This window comes from Protopterus annectens, chromosome 6.part0 (assembly GCF_019279795.1).
Source record: "Protopterus annectens isolate FY-2018-M chromosome 6.part0, PAN1.0, whole genome shotgun sequence".
Taxonomy (NCBI): domain Eukaryota; kingdom Metazoa; phylum Chordata; order Ceratodontiformes; family Protopteridae; genus Protopterus; species Protopterus annectens.
In genome coordinates, this window is record NC_056737.1 from 1549632450 (window position 1) to 1549655689 (window position 23240).

The 23240-nt window shown below is 45.4% G+C and overlaps 2 protein-coding genes across 5 annotated transcripts in view; both read right to left on the reverse strand.

Moving 5' to 3' along the window:
* CEP70 (centrosomal protein 70) overlaps positions 1-23240 on the reverse strand; it is a 2129610-nt gene that overhangs the window by 1299133 nt on the left and 807237 nt on the right. The gene's annotated exons all lie outside the window — the stretch shown is intronic.
* Positions 1-23240, reverse strand: part of ZNRD2 (zinc ribbon domain containing 2) — a 534970-nt gene that overhangs the window by 139640 nt on the left and 372090 nt on the right. Inside the window, exon 3 of the mRNA XM_044075004.1 lies at positions 15614-15698. Coding sequence (XP_043930939.1) covers positions 15614-15698 — 85 coding nt within the window. The remainder of the gene's footprint in view (positions 1-15613; positions 15699-23240) is intronic.

Below are 23240 nucleotides of genomic sequence, written 5' to 3' on the forward strand. Positions count from 1 at the left end.
ATCAGGAGGGGGCATAGAACCTCTAATTAAAGAAATCAAATCTTCTGCCATTTTAAGCATGTGCTTTTTAGGCACAGACCCTGAAGATCCAGAACTGACACCAGAGGAAGGCAAAACAGACCTGCCCTTAGAAGGAGCCTTAGGAACAGTAACAGAAGGCCTAACCACCCTAGGCATAGAAGGGAGAATAGTAACCTGAGAGGCCCCTTCAGCCTGACCTGCCTCCTGAGAGGCCACATCTTGTAAAATCAAAGCTTCCCCCTGGGACTCAACAGAAACTTCAGCCGGATCCAGCTGTTCAGCTGCAGCTTCTGAAGATCCGGCGTCCGTAACAGACGAATCATCCTGCCTAGGCTTTAAAGATTTGTCTTTGCGCTTCTTAGTAGAAGCCGGCGTCGGAACATCCGACGGCATGTTATAATTACACCTCTTGCCAAAGACTAACCTAGCGCAATCTAACCTCCGCTTAATAGTGCGCTTATTAAACCTAGCACAAAACCGACACCCGACAACATCGTGCTCCGGTCCCAAACAAGGAATACAAAGCGAGTGGTAATCCCTATGCGGTATCTGTTTCCCACAAGAAATACAATTATTCACTTTTTCTGACATCCGGTAAGTAACTGAGGCAAGAAAAAACAGAAATATTCCCCAACGGGGTACTTAGCCCAACTTGGTATCGGTCTGAAACTCCAAAACCGAAAAATTTCAGAACGCCGAACGGCACTTGCAACGCTGCTTCTGCATCGGACCATGCGGCAAAAAAGACTGAGGATATGACGTCGGTCATGCGCCTTTATACCCTGACGCTCTGATGTCAGTTCTAGGCACCCATGACCGACGTCAGCCTAACACTTTGGTATTCGGGCCGACCGAGGACCGCGGACTACCCATAAGTAAGGACTGCAGCAATGTGAGATGAAGAACATCTGTAGAATGACAGGGGGATGGAGGGAGGGTAACCTGGACTGCAACAGTGAATAGACTCGAACATCTATATTTATGGTAAGTGTACACAACTGTACTATGTTCCTTGTGTTTCACTGTTGCAGTCATTACATTTGGGTAGAATCCCAAAGCTATGGTTGGGAGGCTGGAGCTAAACAGCATTAGGTGCGGCTATAAGGCCCTGCAGTACTGCAGTGGCAAAGCCTGTCCTGGACTTAAGAGCAGAGAAGCAAATGGTAACACTTTGTAAAGGTGTGAACAGAACTCCAAGTAGCAGCCTCTAGAATATCTTTGGTTGGTACTCCTCTGAGAAAGGCTGCTGAAGTAGCTGCAGCTCTGGTGGAATGAGACCTAATGCCCTTGGGCACAGGTTTACCATGGTGTAAGTAGCAGAAATGGATGCAGTGGCTTATCCACTTTTAAATTGTCTGCTTTGAGATAGCCTTTCCTTCTGATCCTGCAGCATATGACACTAGTAATTGCTCAGTTTTTCTTGTTGTCCTGCTCAAGAAGAATCTTAGCTGTCTGTGTACGTCCAACGAATGTAGAATTATCTCCCCTTTGTTCTGCGGATTTGGATAAAAAGTTGGCAGATGAATTGTTTGGTTAAGATCCACACTGGAAACCACCTTAGGCATAAAAGTAGGATTTGTCCTCAGAGACACCCTATCTGGGTAATATATGATAAAAGGCTCAACATCCATGAGGGCCTGTAGCTCTGAAACTGTTCTTGCTGAAGTAATTGCTAGTAGCAGAGCTGTCTTCCATGATAAGAACTTTATATCAGTGGTAGCGGCTGGTTCAAATGGAGGCAGGGTGAGCTTTTCCAACACATAATTGGGGTCCCATGCAGGTAATGGTGATCTTCTAGGAGGCCTTAGATTTTTGGCTCCTCTAAGATACTGATTTAGTAAAGGATGAGAAAAGATTGGTGGCTCTGTATTGTAATGAGCAGAAATGGCAGAGGCATGGATTTTGACTGATGAGAAAGATAGGCCTTTGTCAAGCATCTCAGTTAAGTATTGTAATATCTGAGGAATATGTGATTCTGCTGCATCAGTCCCTTGTGCTTGATTCCAAGCACATAATCTCTTCCATTTGTAAGCATAAGATCTTCTAATACTAGGCCTTCTGGCTTCCAAAATGACATCCATCACAGCTTTACTGAGAGGTGTCGTTCGTATGATTAAATATTTGAACTGTATCTTACTGAAATTGGTACACCTTGTTTGCTCTAGCATAGACTAGATCCAGGCCTGCTGAATCTAGCTTTGTTTATATGCTTGTTGTTTGTTTGCTTGTTATTTCCCTGGAAGCTAATTCTACCTAATATGCAACTTCTCAGCGCTTCTGTGGATCACTAGTGATATCTGCATTGCTTACTGTACTTATTTCCTTGTTTCACTTGAAAGAAAGTTACTGTTTGTCGTTTTTGCATTTAGTTACTTGTAACACATTGCACTCAAGTTACCTGGCACTTGCTCACTAAAGCAATTATATAAGTCAGCACTAAAAATTAAAAGCACTACACCCTCACTCCCCACTGGCCCTTGTTTTCAATTAAGGATTTCCCAATATTATTCTAGCATGTCCAAAGGTCAGTTGTCAATCTCCTCTCTGGTCCAGCTGGTGAATCTGGGAATCTTGAGGCAATGTTATAACTGCCTCATGTACACAGACAACCCTCTCCTCCTCCCACATAACACAATTACTTGCGAGAGATGCAGCTATTTAGCCAAACTGGAGGCTGAGCTCTCTCAACTCAGGACTGGCAAGACCAGACAGGAGGAGAAGGCAACTACACACACCACAAAACCAGCCTCACATAATGCTACCACTCCACTGAATCAAACACATAAACACACAAAGACATACTCGGAGGCTCCGAGTAAAAATTTACCTAAACAGCAGAGGTCTCCAAAGCAGACATCCAAACAACTGCTACCTCAAGATACCCCAACAAGCAACACATAAACCACAAAAGCAGTGTGCAAAGCAGTCACAGCCCTTAAGGCCAAATACAACACCAAACATACTTGTCATAGGTGACTCCATAGTCAGACACATTGACGCCCCACTCACCAGGCTGAACAAGGAGAGGGTCACAGTAAGCTGCCTATCGGGCACTAGAATCCGCCACATAACAAAAGCACTCGGGTCACTCCACGGCAAGTACAAATATGACACAGTCATTGTCCATGCTGGTGTGAACGACCTGAGACGTACCTCCCTGGACTACATGAAAAGAGACATAGAGGAGCTCTCTGATTATGTAGCCCAGGCAGGTATGACACTGACCCTGAGCAGTATCCTTCCTTCACCAAGAATGATGCCACAATATAGAGACAAGATGATCAACTTTAACAATTGGCTTAATGTCTGGTGTCATTCAAAGGGGATCCAGTGTCTGTCTGCCTGGGATGACATGCTTGACAAGCCACGCTGCTTCTTAAGGGACGGCTTGCACCTGTCACCCCTGGGATTCCGGATATTGGCTAAGGCTCTTGCCACCCCCATAGTGCCTTTTTAGGCAAGGCTCAAATTCTAAACCTACCACCCTAGAAAACAAAAATGGGAAGAAACTGAGGGTAATGCTGCTCAATGCCAGAAGTCTAAATCTCAAAATGCACGCACTCGAGGCCCTTCTCAGTATGGAGAACATCGATGTCTGTGCTGTAACTGAAACCTGGTTCAAGGCTCCTGAGAGCACCCCGCACTATTAGGTTTTACCTCATATCATGCGTTCCGCCCCAAAACCCGACCACACCACAAAAGGAGGGGTGTATCCATATTCATAAAGGATACCCACACCTCCAGGTTGGTGGCAACGCATCTAAGCTCGAAACCATCCAGGTGCAACTAACCATAGGCAAAACTGCTCTACAAATTGTAGCATGCTACAGGCCACCCTCTCAAACTCAGGAACCCCACACAGCCTTCCTGAAGACACTAGAGGGTATAAATGTATCTCCAAACACCATCATATTGGGTGACTTCAACTACCCGAATATAGACTGGGAACATTACTCAAGCCCTAACTTTCTAGCCCAACGGTTCCTGGAGTTCATAAATTCAAATGCCATGGAACAGCTAGTCACTGTTCCCACGAGAGGAGAAAATATACTAGATCTCATTGTCACAAACATGGGGACAAAATGCTCCACACCGAAGTATATCCCTCATTGGTGAGATCTGATCATAAACTAATCTCACTGGAAATCCACATCCGCCCACCCCAAACAAAAGACCACAGTGAAGAACTTCTAAAGCAAACTTCACACTACTCAAGACTGGTGTGGTATCCTTCAAGGCCCTGAGCCAGTGGAAACCACAACCCAAGCTGCGGAAGCCCTTACAAATGCCTTCTATGAACACCTCCAGGACTGCATGGATCAGGCAATCCCAAATAAAACCAAGACTCTTTCCACAAAGGGCAAACGTCCAGTCTGGTGGACCCCAGCCATTAACAAACTTTACAATAAGAGGAGAAAGCTATTACATGATAGAACAAAATCCATAAAAGGGAAGTCATCCCTGATCATTATTAGTAAAAAATACGAGCACTCATAAAATCAACTAAGGCCAATTTTGAGAGAAAAATTGCCATGGATTCAAAGGACAATCAAAAGGCCTTTTTCAGCTATGTTAGGAACCTGGGTGGAAACTCCCAGATATGCTCAGAATTAGTCCAAAATGATACAAAAATCACTGAACCCACAGACATTGCCAACATACTGGCAGACAGGTTCAGTGCAAACTTCACCCCTCCCCTAAAGGAGAGATAACTATCCCAGCCGAGTGTAGCCTCCCAGACATCTCAAATGCGCAGGTGAAAGCTGCTCTCTCTAAAGCATCAATCACAGCATCAATGGGACAGGATGGTGTCCCCGGCTGTGTGCTACACGAGCTAAATGAGGAATTAAACCCGCACATAAGGCAGCTGTTTAATCTCAGCCTTACCACAGGATACGTGCCCAAGGAGTGGCGTACAGCAACTGTGGTCCCACTCCACAAAGGCGGCCTCACGGACCCTGGTAATTACCGCCCCATAAGCTTAACAAGTCTAGTCTGCAAAGCTATGGAGAGGATCATAATGGAGCTCATAAACAAAGATATAGGGGACTTGCAGACATTGGACCCGACCCAGTTTGGCTTCGTCAAGGAAAGATCATGCCTTTTGAACTTGGTCGACTTCTTCAAAACAGTCACCAAGGCCATTGATGAGGGAAAGGCAGTCCATACAGCCTACCTTGACCTTGCAAGGCTTTCGACACAATACCCCACTCGGGTATTGTAGAAAAACTTACCAGCTTAAATGTAAACCCATATGTCACAAGATGGGTTGCAAACTGGCTTAAGGACAGAACCCACAGGGTTAGAGTTGCTGGCGCTATGTCAGACTCCAAGCCGGTCACAAGTGGTGTCCCACAGGGCTCAGTCCTTGGCCCCTATTGTTCGGCATCTACTTCTCAGAAGTACAGGCCAACATGGGAGGACTTTGGCTGACAAAGTTTGCTGACGACTGCAAACTGGGCCATAGTGGAAAGTGCATCGGACACGGATATCCTTCAGAAGGGACTCACGGAAACAGATAGCTGGTGCCAGAGCCATAGCCTGAAGTTAAACGCCAAAAATGTGTAGTCATACCCTTCGGGAAAAACAAGGTAACCCCAAGCTACCATATAGGTGGCAATCCACTAAGCACAGAAGAGGTTATCAGGGACCTGGGGACCCAGGTTGACAGTGGCCTTTCTTTGACACTCACGTTGCTAAAGTGGTTAGAAAGACCTTCTACATTGCCCACCTGATCATGAAGGGATTCACATCCAGATCTAGTGAGGTCATTGTTCTCCTGTACTCTTCACTTATCAGACCAATGATCGAGTACAATGCCCCATTCGGGATGTATCTCACCCGACATCTGCAGCAATTGGAGAGACCCCAAAAGTTCCTCACCAAAAGGATAAAGGGACTCCAAAATCTGTCATATGCTGCCAGATTGAAGAAACTCCAGCTCTATTCAGTCGCATACCGCCTGCTCAGAGGTGACATGTGCCTGACATACAAGGCCATGTCCAACCCGAATTAATGGACATGCTCCACCTCAAAAAATCCAAATCCACCAAAACCACTAGAGCAAGCGACTTAAACCTTAGCACGGATATAAATAGGACGTGCTGGAGGGATAGATTTATCACTCAGAGACTCCCTATGCTGTGGAATAAAATCCCGGTCCATGTGAGGCAGAGCACCTCGCTGACTCTGTTCAAGAGAAATCTTGACCTGTGGATGGGAGATCGTAGGTTTACCCCGGGAATCATCTCTGTGTCACTGCTGGACAGAGGCACACCAAACTAATGGGCACAGTATTTTTTCATATAAGGGGTGGCGTAAGCCACAAAAATTTGGGCTAGGCTTATAAATGCCTTAGGGCAGATAGCCTAGTATAAACCTATGAACCTATGAACATGATTAGCCATGCTGCCAGGTTCAGAGTCTGTAGTTGATTGTGCAGGATCTGATTGTTTTGCTGGGACAGTAGTTGTGGTCTTTAAGGCAAGGTCCAAGCTGGGTATTGAGACAAGTTCCTTAGGACTGGGTACTAGTATTGGCGGAGCCAGTCTGGGGCAATTAATATCATCTTTGGCTTCTCTTGCCTGACTTTTAGGAGGACCTTGGGTAGAAGAGGCAGAGGAGGGAAGGCATAAACTGACAGGTTTTTCCAATTGAGGGATAGGGCGTCCACTTTCCATGCTTGTCTGTGATAAGTCCTTGTACAGAATCTTTTCAATTGATAATTTTGAGGAGAAGCAAATAGATCTATGTCTGGGCTTCCCCATTTCTCTGTTATCATGCTGACTACTTGTGGACTTAAGTTTCCACTCGTGAGAATACAGAAGGTTTTTGCTTAAATCGTCTGCCAGAGTGTTCTGTTTTCCTGGCAGGAATTGAGCTTGAAGATTTATTTGATAGGTCAAAGCTGTGTTCCACAGTGCCATGGCTAATCTGCAAAGGGGGTATGAGTGCGTGCCCCCTTGCTTGTTTATATACCATATGACCGTGGTGTTGTCCATCTTTATCAGTAGTTGCCCTGGATGAAGTAAGTCCTAGAAAGCTGTCAGGGCATTTTGAACAGCTAACATCTCTCTGGTTGATATGCAGATGCATTTGATTTGGTGCCCATATGCCCTGAATGCATCTTCCTGCCATGTGGGCCCCCCCCCAGGCATAATCTGATGAGTCTGTTGTTAAGGTTTGGCTGGCAGGGGGAGTGAAGGGCCGTCCCATGTTTTGGTGACAGGCCTTTGCCCACCATAGAAACTCCTGTTGCAAGCAGGGCATGAGAGGAATCATTGTTTCCAGACTGTGTGAATGCTGACTCCATAAACTTTTTAGATACCATTGCAGTTTCCTCATATGCAGTCTTGCATATGGAATTAGTAGGATGCAGGATGCCATGAAACCCAGAGCCTGCAGAATTTGTCTTGCAGAAGACTGGGTTTTTGTTGCCATCAGTTTGAAGTAAGTAATCAGTTGCCTTTGTTTGTCTGGCGTGAGGTAAGCCATCTGGGCAGTTGTATGCAAGCTTGCACCCAGGAATGTTATCTTTTGAGAGGGTACCAGTTGTGATTTCTTTTCGTTTATTGTGTACCCTAGGCATGCTAGAAGCCTTTTCACAAACGCCAGGTGTCGTAGAAGACTGTCTTTGTTCTCTGCTTGAATGAGACAGTCATCAAAGTAAGGATATATCTAAATACTTCTTTGTCTGCAAAATGCAATTACTGGTGCCAGGCAATTTGTAAAGACCCTGGGCGCAGTAGATAAGCCAAAGGACAGTGCAGAGAACTGGTAATGCCTTAAGCCAGCCCTGAATCTGAAGTATCTTCTGCACGACTGTCTTATTGGGACATGCAGGTATGCCTCTTTTAAGTCTAAAATCACCAGCCAAGCATTCTTGCCCAGCATGGGCAGAAGCTGCTGCAAGGTGAGCATTTTGAATTTTGGAATGTCTAGGTATGTGTTCAAAATCGATAAATCCAGTATTGGCCGCCAGGCCTTGTGTAAAAACCTTGTCCTTTTTCCTGTTCTGGTACTGTCTGAATGGCCCACATATCCATGAGGGACGTAACCTGTTTCTGTGCCTCTGCCCATTGTTTTTTTTGGCAGGTCTGGCCAACCATTTGTCATAGGCAGAGTGTGGAAATGGAATCTGTATCCCTGTGATACGATGTTCAGTACCCATTTGTCCTGGGTTATTAATTGCCAATTTTGAGCAAAAAGAGCTAATTTTCCCCCTATGGGTGCTGCCAACAGATAAGTGCTTGGTGTAGGCAGAAGGAAGTCATTGGGATTGCTTTCTGTAGGTTTGCGCTTTATCTCCCCCAGATTTGGAGGTGGATGCGCCCCATTGCTTTGACCTGTAGGAGTCTTGAGCCTGGTACCTGGAACCCTTAGGGCGTCTGGATTTGCCCCTTTGTGCTCTGTCTGACACAGGAAAGGACCAATTCTTTGTAGGCCAGTGTCTGCTGAATCTAGGTGGCTGCACTTGCAAGAAATCTTTAACAGTTTGCATAGACGTAACTTTGTCTTCCATTTTCTTTAAAACCTCTTCTGCCTTAATACCAAACAGAGAATCATGCTGTAAAGGTGCATCTAGCAATTTAGCTTTAACATGATCAGGCAAATTTCGTTCCTTTATCAGGCATGCCTCCTAATCAAAGATCCTGTAACTGCGGCCCTGCAGAAGGCCTCTAAAGAATCAAAACCACATTGCAAAGTATGCTTTCCAACTTGTTCAGCTGCATGCAATAATTCCTGCAATTCCTTATTTTCTGCACATTCTGAAGTCAGCATCATTTTCTGTTTCAGCAATCCCATAACATGTTGTTGGTACTTAAGCATATGAAATTGACAGTTTAAGGCCCTAATTGCCAAGGTTGCAGATGTATAAACCTTTTTTCCACATCTGTCCAGCACCCTTGGATCTCTGTCCGAGGGGGTAGGGTTTTTTGCTGTTGAGGCCTTAACTACCTTTGGACCCTGTGAAATAGTTTCAGGATCAGCAGCAGGGTTTCTAAATAAAAATTTATGAGTCAGGGACCCTGTAATACTAGTCAGGCTTACTGGGAGCCGGAGGTACAGAGTCAAAGGTCAGGCTTGACTCCGAAAAAACATCATCCACAATGTCTAACACAGGGGGAATGGCTAAAGGCTTGTGCTGAGGGAGGAGGAGGAAATCCCTGAGCCTCTTTTTTGACTCTGAGAAGTCTTGACTCTCCCAGTGAAAATGCTCTCTCAAAGTATGCAAGGTTTCTCCAAATGAATAATCCTCAGAAGGAGATGCAGATGGAACAGACTCCTCAGCATCAGAATCCTCATAGGGAGATGAAGATAATTCCTGATCAGAAGAGGAATCAGAAGAAACAGAAACCTGATCTGAAGATTCATAGTCAAGTGTCTTGCCTAGGCCTCTTATCTGGAGGGGGATGGGTACCCCTGATCAAGGTAATAAGGTCTTCAGCCATTTTGATCATCTGTTTTTTAGGCATAGAGGCCTGTGCACATGGCTCAGGCGTCATTATTTTAGTTTTTGAAGGTGTCTTTGCCTTTGGTTTTGCAGCTTTCGTCGGTTTGATATAAAAATGTTGAGGTCTGAATACACCCTCAGAAGCTGGTGCCTGCTCAGCTGCTCCGGACCCATCCGAGGGAGATACATCCGTCGGTCCAATACCCTGAGTATCTTGCGGCATGCCAGACTCCACATGGGTGTCGGTAGAGGCCTGCGACTTGAAGGTAGCAGGCATCAGGGGCTGCGAAAGTGCCTCACTGAGTACCGGCGACTGGCTTAGGAAAAGCTTCGTCGGTTAGGGATCTCTACTGCCTTTCTCTGTCCTTTTCTTTGCATTTTTTTATGTACTCCGGTAGTCGGATTGCTATCTGACGACATCTCTGGGTAGTTAAATCTGTTTCCAAAATACTTAGATGCAAAAATATACCGATGCTTAATAGTGCGTTGGTTAAATCCAGCACAAAACCGACAGCCAGGCACGTTGTGATCAGGGCCTAGGCAAGGAATACAGTATAAATGGAAATCCTTATGAGGTATTTGCTTCCCACAAGTAATACAATTATTAACTTTTTCTGACATCAGTAAAAAGCAAGAAAAATGTTTCCCCAATGGGGTACTTAGCTTTATTGGAGACTTCGGCTGAAACTCAAATGCGAATATTTCAGTAGTCGGCCGACTGGCACTTGCGAAATGCTTCTGCTTCGGGCACCGCGTGGCAAGAAAGACTAAAGAAAATGGCATCCGCTGCATGTTTTATACCCTTGACGATCTGACGTCATGGAAGTGGAGACAGCAACCGATGCAGGACCCAAGACTTTGGAATTCAGACCGACTGAGGGCAACCTGCCAGCAGATTACCCAAATGTAATGACTGCAACAGTGAAACACGAAGAACATCTGTACTATGTTCTTTGTGTTTCACTGTTGCAGTCATTACATTTGGGTAGAATCCCAAAGCTATGGATGGGAGGATGGAACTAAACAGCATTAGGAGTGGCTATAAGGCCCTGCAGAACTGCAGTGGCAAAGCCTGCCCTGGACTTAGACAAGAGAGGCAAATGATAATGCTTTGTAAAAGTATGAAGAGAGCTCCAAGTAGCAGCTTCTAGAATGTCTTTGGTAGGAACTCCTCTGAGAAAGGCTGTTGAGGTAGAGGCAGCCCTGGTGGAATGTGACCCGATTCCCCTTGGGCACTGGTGTACCATGATGCAAGTAGCAGAAACGAATGCAGTGGCTTGTCCATTTAGAAATAGTCTGCTTTGATATAGTCTTCCCCTCTGATCCTGCAGCAAATGCCACCAGTAGTTGCTCAGACTTTCTTAAAAGATCTGGTCCTGTTTAAGTAGAATCTTAGTTGTCTGTGTACGTCCAATGAATGCAGAATCCGCTCCCCCTTGTTCTGCGGACTTGGGTAAAATGTTGACAGGTAAATAGTTTGGTTAAGAGCCACACTGGATACCACCTTACGCATAAAGGAAGGATTGGTCCTGAGGGACACCCTGTCCGGGTAAACTGTAATAAAAGGCTCCACAGCCATGAGGGTCTGTAGTTCTGAAACCCTTCTTGCTGAAGTGATTGCCAAAAGGAAAGCGGTTTTCCAAGATAAAAACTTTATATCCGCAGTAGCTGCTGGTTCAAAAGGAGGCAGGGTGAGTTTTTCCAGCACAAAATTGAGGTCCCATGCAGGAGTTGGTGATCTTCTGGGAGGCCTTAAATTTCTGGCCCCTCTAAGATACTGTTTAAGCAGAGGATGAGAAAAGATGGGAGGCTCTGTGTTGTAATGAGCCAAGATGGCAGAGGCATGGATTTTTATTGAAGAAAAAGATAGGCACTTGTCAAGCATCTCAGTCAAGTATTGTAAAATCTGAGGAATATTTGGTTTTGCTGTGTCCGTTCCTTGTGCTTGGCTCCAAGCAGAGAATCTCTTCCATTTATCAGCATAAGATTTTCTAGTACTAGGCCTTCTGGCTTCCAAAATGACATCCATCACAGATTTACTGAGAGATGTTGTTTGAATAATTACATGATCAGCCATGCTGCCAGGTTCAGAGTTTGGAGCAGAGTGTGCAGAATTTGATTGCTCTGCTAAGACAGTAGATGAGGTACTTGAGGCAAGTACCAAGGAGGGAGTTGAGACATATTCCTTAGAATTGGGTACCAATGCTGGCGAGGCCAGTCAGGGGCAATTAGGATCATGTTTGGTTTTTCCTGTCTGACCTTTAGTAAGACCTTGGGGAGAAGAGGCAGAGGAGGAAAGGTGTAGACTGATAGGTTTTTCCAACTGAAAGATAGGGCATCCACTTTCCATGCTTGTCTGTGATAAGTCCTTGTGCAGAATTTGAGAGGCAAATAGATCTGTCTGGGCTCCCCCATTTCTGTGTTATCATGCTGAAGACTTGTGGATCCAGTTTCCACTCATGAGGGTCCATAAGATTTCTGCTTAGGTCATCTGCCAGAGTATTTTGTTTTCCTGGCAGGAATTGAGCTTGAAGATGTACTTGGTAAGTCAAGGCTGTGTCCCACAATGCCATGGCTAGTCTGTAAAGGGGGTAGGAATGTGTACCCCCCTGCTTGTTTATGTACCACAACTGTGGTGTTGTTCGTCTTTATCAGTAGTTGTCCTGGATGAAGTAAGTCCTTGAAGGCTGTCAGGGCATTCTGAACAGCTAGCATCTCTTTCTGGTTGATATGCAGATGCATTTGTTTTGGGCACCATATGCCCTGAATGCATCTCCCCGCCAGGTGGGCCCCCCCCAAGCATAGTCTGATGCGTCTGTAGTTAGGGTTTGGGTGGCAGGGGGTAGAGTGAAAGACCGTCCCTTGTTCTGGTGACATGTCTCTACCCACCAAAGAAACTCCTGTTGTAGGCAGGGAATGAGAGGAATCATTGTTTCCAGACTGTAACAATGTTGACTCCATAAACTTTTTAAATACCATTGAATTTTCCTCATATGCAGTCTTGTATATGGAATTAGTAGAATGCAGGATGCCATGAACCCCAAAGCTTGCAGAATTTGTCTTGCAGATAACTGGGTTTTTGTTGCCATCTGTTTGAAGTATATAGTCAGTTGCCTTTGTTTGTCTGGCGTAAGGTAAGCCATCTGGGCAGTTGTATTCAAGCTTGTAACCAGGAATGTAATTTTTTTTGAGAGGGTACCAGTTGTGATTTATTTTAGTTTATTGTGTACCCTAGGCATGTTAAAAGCCTTTTTACAAACGCCAGATGTTGAAGAAGAATGTCTGTTTTCTGCTTGAATGAGACAGTCGTCAAAGTAAGGATAGATTTGTATGCTTCTTTGTCTGCAAAATGCAATTACTGGTGCCAGGCACTTAGACCCTGGGCGCAGTAGATTGGCCAAAGGGCAGTGCAGAGAATTGGTAATGCATAAAACCTGCCTTCTGCACGATTCCCTTATTGAGATATGCAGGTATGCCTCTTTTAAGTCTAGAGTCACTAACCAATCATTCTTGCCCAGCATGGGCAGTAGCTGTTGTAAAGTCAGCATTTTGAATTTTGGGATGTCCAACAACGTGTTCAAATCGATAAGTCCAGTATTGGACACCAGGCATGGTCTTTTCTGGGTACCAGGAACAGTCTTGAATAAAACCCTTGCCCTTTTTCTCGTTCTGGTACTGGTTGAAAAGCCCCCATATCCATGAGAGACGTAACTTGTTTCTGAGCCTCTGCCTATTGATTTTGTGGCAGATCTGGCCAACCGTTTGGAATTGGCAAAGTATGGAAATTAAATCTGTACTCCTGGGATACTATGTTTAATACCCACTTGTCCTGGGTAATTAACTGCCAATTTTGAGCATGAAGTGCTAATTTCCCCCCCAAGGGGGCTGCCAAAAGATAAGTGCTTGGTGATGGCAGAGGGAAGTCATTGAGACTGCTTACTGTAGGGTTGTGCTTTGTTTCCTCCAGATTTGGAGGTAGAGGCACCCATTGCTTTGACCTGCAAGAACCCTGTGATTGGTATCTAGAGCCTTTTGAGCATCTGGATTTGTCTTGTGAGGCTCTGTTGGACACAGGAAAGGACCAATTTTTAGTAGACCAGTGCCTACTGAATATGGGTGGCTGCACTTGTAAGAAATATTTTACAGTTTGCATAGATTTAGCTTTGTCTTCCATTTTCTTTAAAACCTCTTCTGCCTTATTACCAAACAAAGTATCATGCTGTAAAGGTGCATCCAACAATTTAGCCTTAACATGATGAGGAGATTTTGCTCCTTGAGCCAGGCATGCCTTCTAATCAAAGATCCAGTAACTGTGGCCCTGCAAGAGGCCTCCAAGGAATCAAAACCACGTTGCAAAGTATGCTTTCCAACCAGTTCTGCTGCATGCAATAATTCCTGTAATTCTTTATTTTCCACACAATCAGAAATCAACATAATTTTCTGTTTCAATACGCCCATAACATGCTGTTGATATTTAAGCATATGAAACTGGCAGTTTAAGGCCCTAATTGCCAAGGTTGCAGACGTATAAACCTTCTTTCCCCATCTATCCAGCGCCCTGGAATCTCCATCAGAGGGGGTAGGATTTTTGGCTGTAGAGGCCTTTACACCTTTGGGACCCTGTGATATAGTTTCAGGTTCAGCAGCAGGATTTTTGAATACAAATTTGTGGGAGTCAGGAACCCTGTAATATCTGTCTGGCTTACTAGGAGCCGGAGGTAGGGAATCAGGAGCCATGCTTGATTCCAAAAACACATCATCAACAATGTCTAATACAGGAGGTATAGCCAAAGGCCTATGCTGAGGAAGAAGGAGGAAATCCCTAAGCCTATTTTTTGATTCAGAGAAATCCTGACTCTCCCAATGAAAATGTTCGCTTAAAGTATGCAAGGTTTCTCCAAAAGAATAATCCTCAGGAGGAGATGCAGATGGGATGGATTCTTCTACATGTGAATCCTCTTAGGGTGGTATAGAAAATTCCTGATCAGAAGAGGAATCAGAAGAAATAGAAACCTGATCTGAAGATTCAAAATCAGTGTCTTGCCTAGGCCTCTTAGCAGGGGGGGGGGGGGGATTGGGAACCCCTGATCAAGGTAATCAAGTCCTCAGCCATTTGATCATCTGTTTTTTAGGCATAGGGGCCTGAGCACGTGGCTCATGCGTCAGTTTTTTAGACTTAGAAGTTGTTTTTGAAGCTGGCGTCGATTTTATATAGAAATGTTGAGGCCTGAAAACACCCTTAGAAGCCGGTGCCTGCTCAGCGGCTCCGGACCCATCCGAGGGAGAGACATCGGTAAGGAGCAAGAAAAGGTTTCCCCAACGGGGTACTTAGCTTTAATTGAAGACTTCGGTTCTGAGACTCGAATGCGAAAATTTCAGGAGTCGGCCGACTGGCACTTGTGAACTGCTTCTGCTTTGGGCACAGCGCGGCAAGAAAGACTGACATCGGAGGCAAGAAAAACTGAATAAAATGGCGTCGGCTGCATGTTTTATACGACTGATGACCTGACGTCATGGAAGAGAAGACAGCAACCGACGCAGGACCCAAGACTTTGATATTCAGGCCGACTGAGGACAACCTGCCAGCAGATTACCCAAATGCAATGACTGCAACAGTGAAACACGAAGAATATCTCATTATTACACTGAAAAGAAGTCTGTAGATGCATAGATACAGCAAGAAAATTATTTAGCACATCAGTAGGTCCCTGACATGCTCTCCTGCTAGGGTCAGATGTACAGTGTGTGAGGAAGGAGCCAAATGCTTTGCAGACTGTCCAGACATCCAATCCTTACCAAGACATATCCTGTATAGCTTCGGCCATTGCAACAGTGATCTAATTAACATTTATTAAACAAATAGATAAGAATGAAAGACTATGCATAGGTAGTAAATAAATCACAGTTGTTGCCATAATGCAAATACTGAACAGATTTAACTTTACATACTTCAGCTACAGCATTAGTTCCACTATACTACAAGAATCAGCTTTAATGTTGTTAAAGTTAATGCTAGTAAAACACTGGTTATATAAAGTTTTAAAGTAGTAAATCATTAATTACACTTGCTGAAGTACTCAAAATGTGAAAACAGGTAGAAGTACATGAAGTAGTAAACAGGCAAAATGAAAGTCATACCAGGGTTGTCTTTATCTATGTCTGAATCCAGCTCTTGACATGCAACACAGTAATTCTTCTTCTGCTTGTCTTGAAGTAGAATTGTCTAAGGAATAAAAAAAATACATAAGTGGTAGTTCATATCCATGCTACTACGGACTCTATCAAATGGGTTCATAATGCATTTCAAGATAGATCTTTGCGACCCTTCTTCCTTCAAAATCAGTACCACCACAGTTATAAGATCAGAGATTCTGCAAAAAAATGAATGGAACACACAGAATGCCTAATAAAATTAGGAATCTTGGCAGATATTTTTCTATTCACAAAATAAATATTGGTATGCATTCTCAGAATTACTACCAGCACCCTGAGCTACTATAGCAAACAAGCAAATAAGAAGTTATGTACCTACCATAACGTTCCATGTTAGTTGTCTTCTCTCGCCTTCTTTCTTGCTTGATGGGTTCTGAGCCGATCCTCGGCTCCGACTCGGCACTTGCTAAGCTCGAGAGTCACTTTTACCAGCTCGAGGCAGCCCCATATCCCATGATGCAAGGCGGTAAGTACCCAGATCTCGTTTGATGACAAAGGGCAATAGCACCAAGCATAAAAACACTTCCAAAAGGAAGAAAGAAAACTTACAGGATGGAAGAAGGACCAGGTCTGAATGGTCTTCAGCATAATAATTTCTTATAGAAAGGTCTGTCCAGGCCTGGGGAAGGAGGGAGGGTCGCAAGAAAGAAGGCGAGAGAAGACAACTAACATGGAACGTTATGGTAGGTACATAACTTCTTAATGTTAAGTTGTCAATCTCGCCTTCATTCTTGCTTGATGGGACCGCGTCCCTAGCACCTCTATCCTGGGTGGCTCAATGGAACAGACTCTTGAGGACTGTAGAGCCAAAACTGGCTCTGTCCCTGGAGGCCAAGTCCAATTTGTAATGGGAAACAAAAGTATGAGGAGTGGCCCAAGTGGCCGCTGCACAAATAGTGTCTAAAGGAAGTCTAGCTTGAAAGGCTGTAGAAGTAGCTAAGCTCCTAGTTGAATGTGCTTTAGGTTTTGAGCACAGCTGTTTTCCCTGAGCAGTTACATTTCAGAGATGACCAAGAAAGCCATCTAGACAAGGTCACTTTAGAAACAGGAAGGCCTTTCTTATTATCCGCATAGGAAACAAAAAGTTGATCAGATTTCCTAAATTTTTTTGTTCTGTCCAAATAATATCTGAGTTGACGGTGGACATCAAGATAATGTAGTTTTTGTTCGGCTCTGTCTGAATAGTTTGGGAAAAATACAGGGAGATCAATGGATTGATTGAAATTGGTCTTTGAGGCGACCTTAGGCAAAAAGGTCGGATTAGTTCTCAATGATACTCTGTCTTTGTGAAAACCAAATAGGGGGTCGAACCGATAGAGCATGAAGTTCAGACACCCTCCTGGCGATGTAATAGCCACTAGGAATAAAGTTTTCCAAGAAAGAAATTTCAGGGAACAAGAAACAGCTGGCTCGAAGGGGAAGAATCAAGGATGTCAACACTAAATTTAGATCCCACTGAGGAGGAGGATTCCTGATTGGAGGCTTTAGCAGGAAAATTCCTTTCAAGAAGGCCCTGCAGAGCCTATGGGACATAATATTGTGATCTGCGATCCCGACATGAAAGTTCGAGATAGCAGCCAATTGAACTCTGACTGTGGAAGAAGAGGAGCCTGCATGAAAAATCTCTGCTAAGAAGTCCAGGACTGCCTGAACAGGGGCAGTGAAAGGATCAATATTCTTGGCCTTAGCCCAATAAGAGAAACGTTTCCATTTGCTTGCATAAATCCTCCTGGTAGAGGATTTTAAAGAAGCTACTATGATGTCTCTAACTGGGTTAGAGATCAAAGGAAGCCTGGCTAAGGAAGGAAGTGGAGCAACCATGCTGTGAGGTTGAGAGAAGGGATAGACCGGTGCAGCTGACCGGATTGGTGAATCAGAAGATATGGCACTGGGTCCAGATGCCACGGCTGCACCAAAAGGTGACGATGGAGGAACAGGAACCAAACTTGTCGAGGCCAGTAAGGGGCAATGAGAATCAATTTGGCTCTCAAAACGGTTGCTTTCTGGATAACTTGAGGGATCAGAGGAAATGGAGGGAAGGCATAAAGAAGTCCCTGGGGCCAATCCTGGGTCAGAGCGTCTCTGGGGGGATGGCCTGGAAGAGAGAGAAGAAGTCTGGGCATTTGCTGTTTTGGGGAGTAGCAAAAAGATCGCAACATGGACGACCCCATTCCAGAAAAATCTCTTCCGCTATAGATTGCTTGAGAGACCACTCGTGAGGCATGAGAATAGCTCTGCTCAATCTGTCCGCTACAATGTTGGTTTTCCCAGGGATATGCGTTGCTACCAGAAACCGATGAGAGGAGATTGCCCATTGCCATAGCCTGAGCGCTATGAACGTCCCATGAACCATCCTGCTCTGATAATGACCCCCCCACCCGATCAGGGAGGCATCTGTGGTGACAGTGGCTACCGGGGATGGGGGTACAAAGTGTCTGCCTTGGTGAACCTGGGGAGATGTGATCCACCAAGCAAGATGATCTTTGCAAGTCTGTGTCACCAGAATCTGGTGACACATTGGAAGTTGTTGGTACGACCACTGTGTGAACAGCATCCACTGAAGAAGGCGCATGTAGAAGCGAGCCAGGGGAAGAAGAGTAATGGCCGCAGCCATGAGGCCTAATACCTTTAGAACCATTCTGGCCTGTACTTTCTTGTTGGCTAGAATGATCCTGACATGACTTTGAATGTCTGAAACTCTTTGATCTGTAAGGGTAGCTGACATCGAACAGTGTTTAAGTTTGCGCCTATGAAAGTAATAGACTGGCAGGGCGATAAGGATGACTTTTCAAGTTTATCGAGATGCCCAAAAGAGTACAAAGCTTTATTGTGTAATCCCTGGCTTGAATAAGCTGATGCCTGGTGGTGGCTGAAAGGAGCCAGTCGTCGAGATACGGAAACACCTGGAATCCTTGACGTCTCAGGTGAGCCGTGACCACTGCCATGCATTTGGTGAACACTCTGGGGGCTGTAGTGAGACCAAAGGGCAGGGCTCTGAACTGGAAATGACTGGACCCCAGCCGAAAGCGGAGAAATCTCCTGGAGCGTCTGTGAATTTTGATGTGATAGTACGCATCCTGAAGATCTATTGAGCACATCCAGTTGTCCTTCTGTAAGAAGGGCAGAATTGACTGAAGAGTGACCATTCGGAATCTTGTCTTTCTCACATACTTGTTGAGTCTGCTAAGATCCAATATTGGTCTCCAGTCTCCCGTCTTTTTGGGGACCAAAAAGAACCTTGAGTAGATTCCGGCTCTGAATGATCTGTTGTAACTGGCTGAATGGCTCTTTTTGCAGAAGTTTTAAGACTTCTAACTCTGCAATTTCCCTTAGACCGGGTGGTACATCTGGAAGGGAATTTGAGTGATAGAAAGGACTTTCCTCGAAAGGAATTTTGTAACCCTCGGATATGATCGACTGTACCCATCTGTCTTGAGTGAGGGAACGCCAGGCTTCTGGGTACAGCGATAGTCTTCCCGACTGCCTCCAAGGATGGACAGCCGGGCAACATCTCAGGGATGCTGAAAGGGCTTGTCAGAGAGAGGCTCTCTGTTTCCCTGGTTTTTGGACCCCTCTGCCTCTAGAGCGCCTGTTGTTGTTACCCCTCTGCCTCTAGGGGTAAACTGACCACGTGAATCCGGGCGTGACTCCTTGGGATTTATGGAACCACATTTTGCCACCTTTCTGTCCTTTGGGGTAAGGTCTAGAAGGGGTGGAAAACGGACTCCTACGGCAGAAAGAGTCTTGCCGTCCTGCTCACACCTGGTTAAAGTTTCCTTCACTTGAGGGCCAAACAAAGCTGACCCATCTAAGGGAGAATTTGTGAAGGACGCCTTAAAGGGATCTGCAAAGTCACATAGCCGCATCCAGGCTTGGCATCAAAGAGCCACACCTGTACCTGCGCCCTACTCGCCCATCAACAGCATATGATATTAGCCGCATGGAGGAGTTTGCAATGGAATTAAGGGTTCCTAGCTGTGAAGCAATTTTTCCTGAGCTCCTGCAGCTGTAGGATCCTGTACAACATCACCTAGCTCCTTAAGGATATCCCTTTGGAGTCTGGTGAAGTGACATAGGTAATTCAGCGAACGCATAGCAAAGGTCGCTGAGGAAAACATCCGCCACTGCACCTATCCATGGTCCTAGAGTCCTTATTAGGAGGATGGACGGCACGGAAGGATCTGAAAGTTCCTTCTTGGTGGCAGCAGCCACCACCATGGCATCAGCGGGACACCCTTACTGAGGAATTGCTTATCACACGGGCAGTAATAAATTTTGAAGGCCTCCTAGGGACTGGCTCTACAGAGTCAGGAGCAGCCCACGCCTTCGGGCAATAACCTGCATAAGGGGTCGAAGGCGGAGACACCCAGGAGGTGGAGGGCCGAGATCCAAACGCCTCTAGGTATACTGACTCATCCTCAGAGGGATTATTGGTGGGCCAGTTTCCCTCTGTTTAAGGAGTTCTAGGATGTCTGAGAAGGAGACATCCTCAGAGGGGATCTTGGGGATCCCTCTGACTCATCTAAGTCAGTATCTGAAGTGATAGACTCGGGAGTCTACATGTTTCCTCTTACAAGTCCTCTTCCTAGGAGGATCTCCAAAAATCAGGAGAATCCTCGGAAGAGGGGATATTCCCAATGGGGAAACCTGAGGCGGAGGATCTCTGGGTCCTGTAGCAAGAGAAGTGGCAGAGATGTCAACAGGCACTATAGAGGGAGGAGCTAAGGGAACAGACTGCTGGCTGATACCAGTGGCCAGCACACTCTTCATCACCTCGAATGCTCCCTCCCAGGAAGGTCCGAGAGAACCCGTTCAAGAGCTAGGAACTCCAGGGACCACCGAAGGGAAGTCTCGAGGCAGATGTCGGAGCCGAGCTCACCAAGGCCGAGGCTCCAAGGGGAAGAGCGGCTCGGACAAGGGTCCGATGCCACTCACCCCTCGGAGGAGACCATGGAAGCCCGGCCACGAATCCCTCTAAGGAAGGTCTCAAGAGGAGATAAGTGTAGAGGCTGAAGGAACAGAAGGGGTATCTGTCCCTCAGCCGTAGCAGTAACCATTCGAAGACTCCAACTCCAAGCTCTGGGGTAGAGTTGAAGGAGGAACTGCAATGGTGTGTGGACCAATAGCCGCCTGTTGAGACGGACTATGTAACATTTGGGCCAGTGCCTGTGACTTAAGTAATCTACTGACCACTCTCTAAATCATGGTCAGAAAGCCTGGATGACCTTGAAGATCGGCTCCGATGGCTCCGTTCCGAGAGGAGAGGTGAAGCCGGAGCCGAAAGTATCGGCTCCAAGGAAGGAGACCTAGACCTCTTCCTCGAAGGAGCCATCGGAACCGATGAAACTATTGAACCTGTCGGAGCCGACAACTTATCGGAGCCGACAGGTAGCCTCGATGCATCGGCTCCAGCTGGAGCCGATACAGCCACAAAAGTAACGGTGTCGGAGCCGATCGGAGCCGACACCGATGCCTGAGCCACATGGTGGTCGGAACCGATCAGAGCCGACACCGAAGTGGTCGAACCAGAATCGGCACCGATAGCCATCGGTGCCGGAGGCTTAGTTAAGCCAGAATCGGCTCCAGCCGGAGCCGATCTCGACTCAGAACGAGTGGGAGCCGAGGCCGCAGGCTTGGACACAGAAGCCTGGGCCTTGGAAGACTTAACAGTCTTGGATGGAGCCGACTTAGCCGGAGAGCCCTCCGGCTTAAGAAGGCCCCTCAAAATCAACTTATTTCTTCTTTCCTGCAGGACTCTCTGGCTGAAAGAATGACAAATAGCACAGGAGTCCTGCAGGTGAAGAGGCCCCAGGCAATACAGGCAAGAAGTGTGACCGTCTGTCAGAGACATTTTCTGACAGCACGAGTCACACTTCTTAAAGCCTGAGACCCTTTCTTTAGACATGGTGTAAACACAGACACACACACCAGTCAAAGAAATTAAATTAAATATACCAAAAGGTATAACTAGAAACACACACACACACCCTAACAGGGGGGGGGGATGGGAGGGTGAAAGTCTGACTAAAAAAATAAGAAGAGACAGATAATTTTCTGTCAGAAAATGTTTAAAACTAAAATAAAACTAACAATTAAGGGTTTTTTTGTTAAAAGGGGCTAAAATAGCAAAGTAGCAAATCACTTACCAGGAGCTGGTAAAAGGAGGACCTCATCAGCGAAGCGGCAAACGAGATCTGGGTACTTACCGCCTTGCATCATGGGATATGGGGCTGCCTCGAGCTGGTAAAAGTGACTCTCGAGCTTAGCAAGTGCCGAGTCGGAGCCGAGGATCGGCTCCGAACCCATCAAGCAAGAATGAAGGCGAGATTGACAACTTAACATTAATCTTTCTTACCTGTTGATCAAGAAGGAAGTGCTACAAGTATTACTGATTCAGAGTGGTAGAAGACTGGTAAATTCTTCTACAGAAAGAGATGCACGAATGATAAAATACATCTGGCGGGCTCTGTGGTGTAAAAGAAGACAGCCCTATTACCCACGTTTGCGTAGTGACCCTGGCACTGCATGAAATGGCTGAGGAGGGAAAGTAAAGACAGGACTAAGCACCTTCCTGTGGGAAAGAAGTGGAGACATACCTCTCAACCTGGAAACATCAAAAATCTGGACAAGGCCCATGAAAAACAGGTAGAAATCTGTACGGTGATTAACGTAAATTTGCATACATAATTACGTAACCACACCCACTCCGATGGGATTGTGGGACAGCAACTTTCAAAAGCAAACTGAAGAACAGACACTAAAATTTGGCACCAGAGTCCACCTGCAGTCATTCCGATGTCCCATTACCTGGCTATTTTGCACCATTTACCATAAACACTAATGTGTGCATACTGTTTTACTTCTACAATGATTTGGGTTTTATTTTGACATTTTATAAGCAATACTGTCTCACAATGAAAACAGACTTGGCATTAAAATGTCTCTGCCCTTGAAACTCACATTCTTTGAAACCCACACCACATCCAAAGAAAATGCATCTGACTAGTGGTGGACAAAGATTACCTTTGGGTTGTTTTCAAATCATAGGCCCCTTGCACACAAAACAAGAAAAATACATGCATTTGTTGATTCACCTTCCAGACTTTATTAAATTATATTCCTTGTATAATACAGCACACTTATTAGACTTAAGTTAGAGCGGATTCTAAACTTTTAATATAAATGGCTCCAAGAACGTAAGCGCTTTCGGGTTCACCAACCCTTCATCAGACAAAAAAACACACAGAAACATTCATTTTTAAAAACAGTTACAACCAATCAGATGTTAATATATAACCCACCTTTTTTGTAGTGCAGGTTTTAAAGGTATAGTCTCATTTAGACCTGGAAATCTATGTGAAGTGAGTGTAATAATCCACCTAGTTTCTAAATTCTCTGTAAGTAACTTAATGTCCCCTCCTCTAATGCCCAACCGTACATTTGTAATAGCCTTGAACAAAAAAGTGTGTGTGGGATTACTCTCCACGTGCCTATATAAGGCATTCTGTTCAACCATATTTCTAATGCATGAAAGATGTTGTAGTATCCTAAC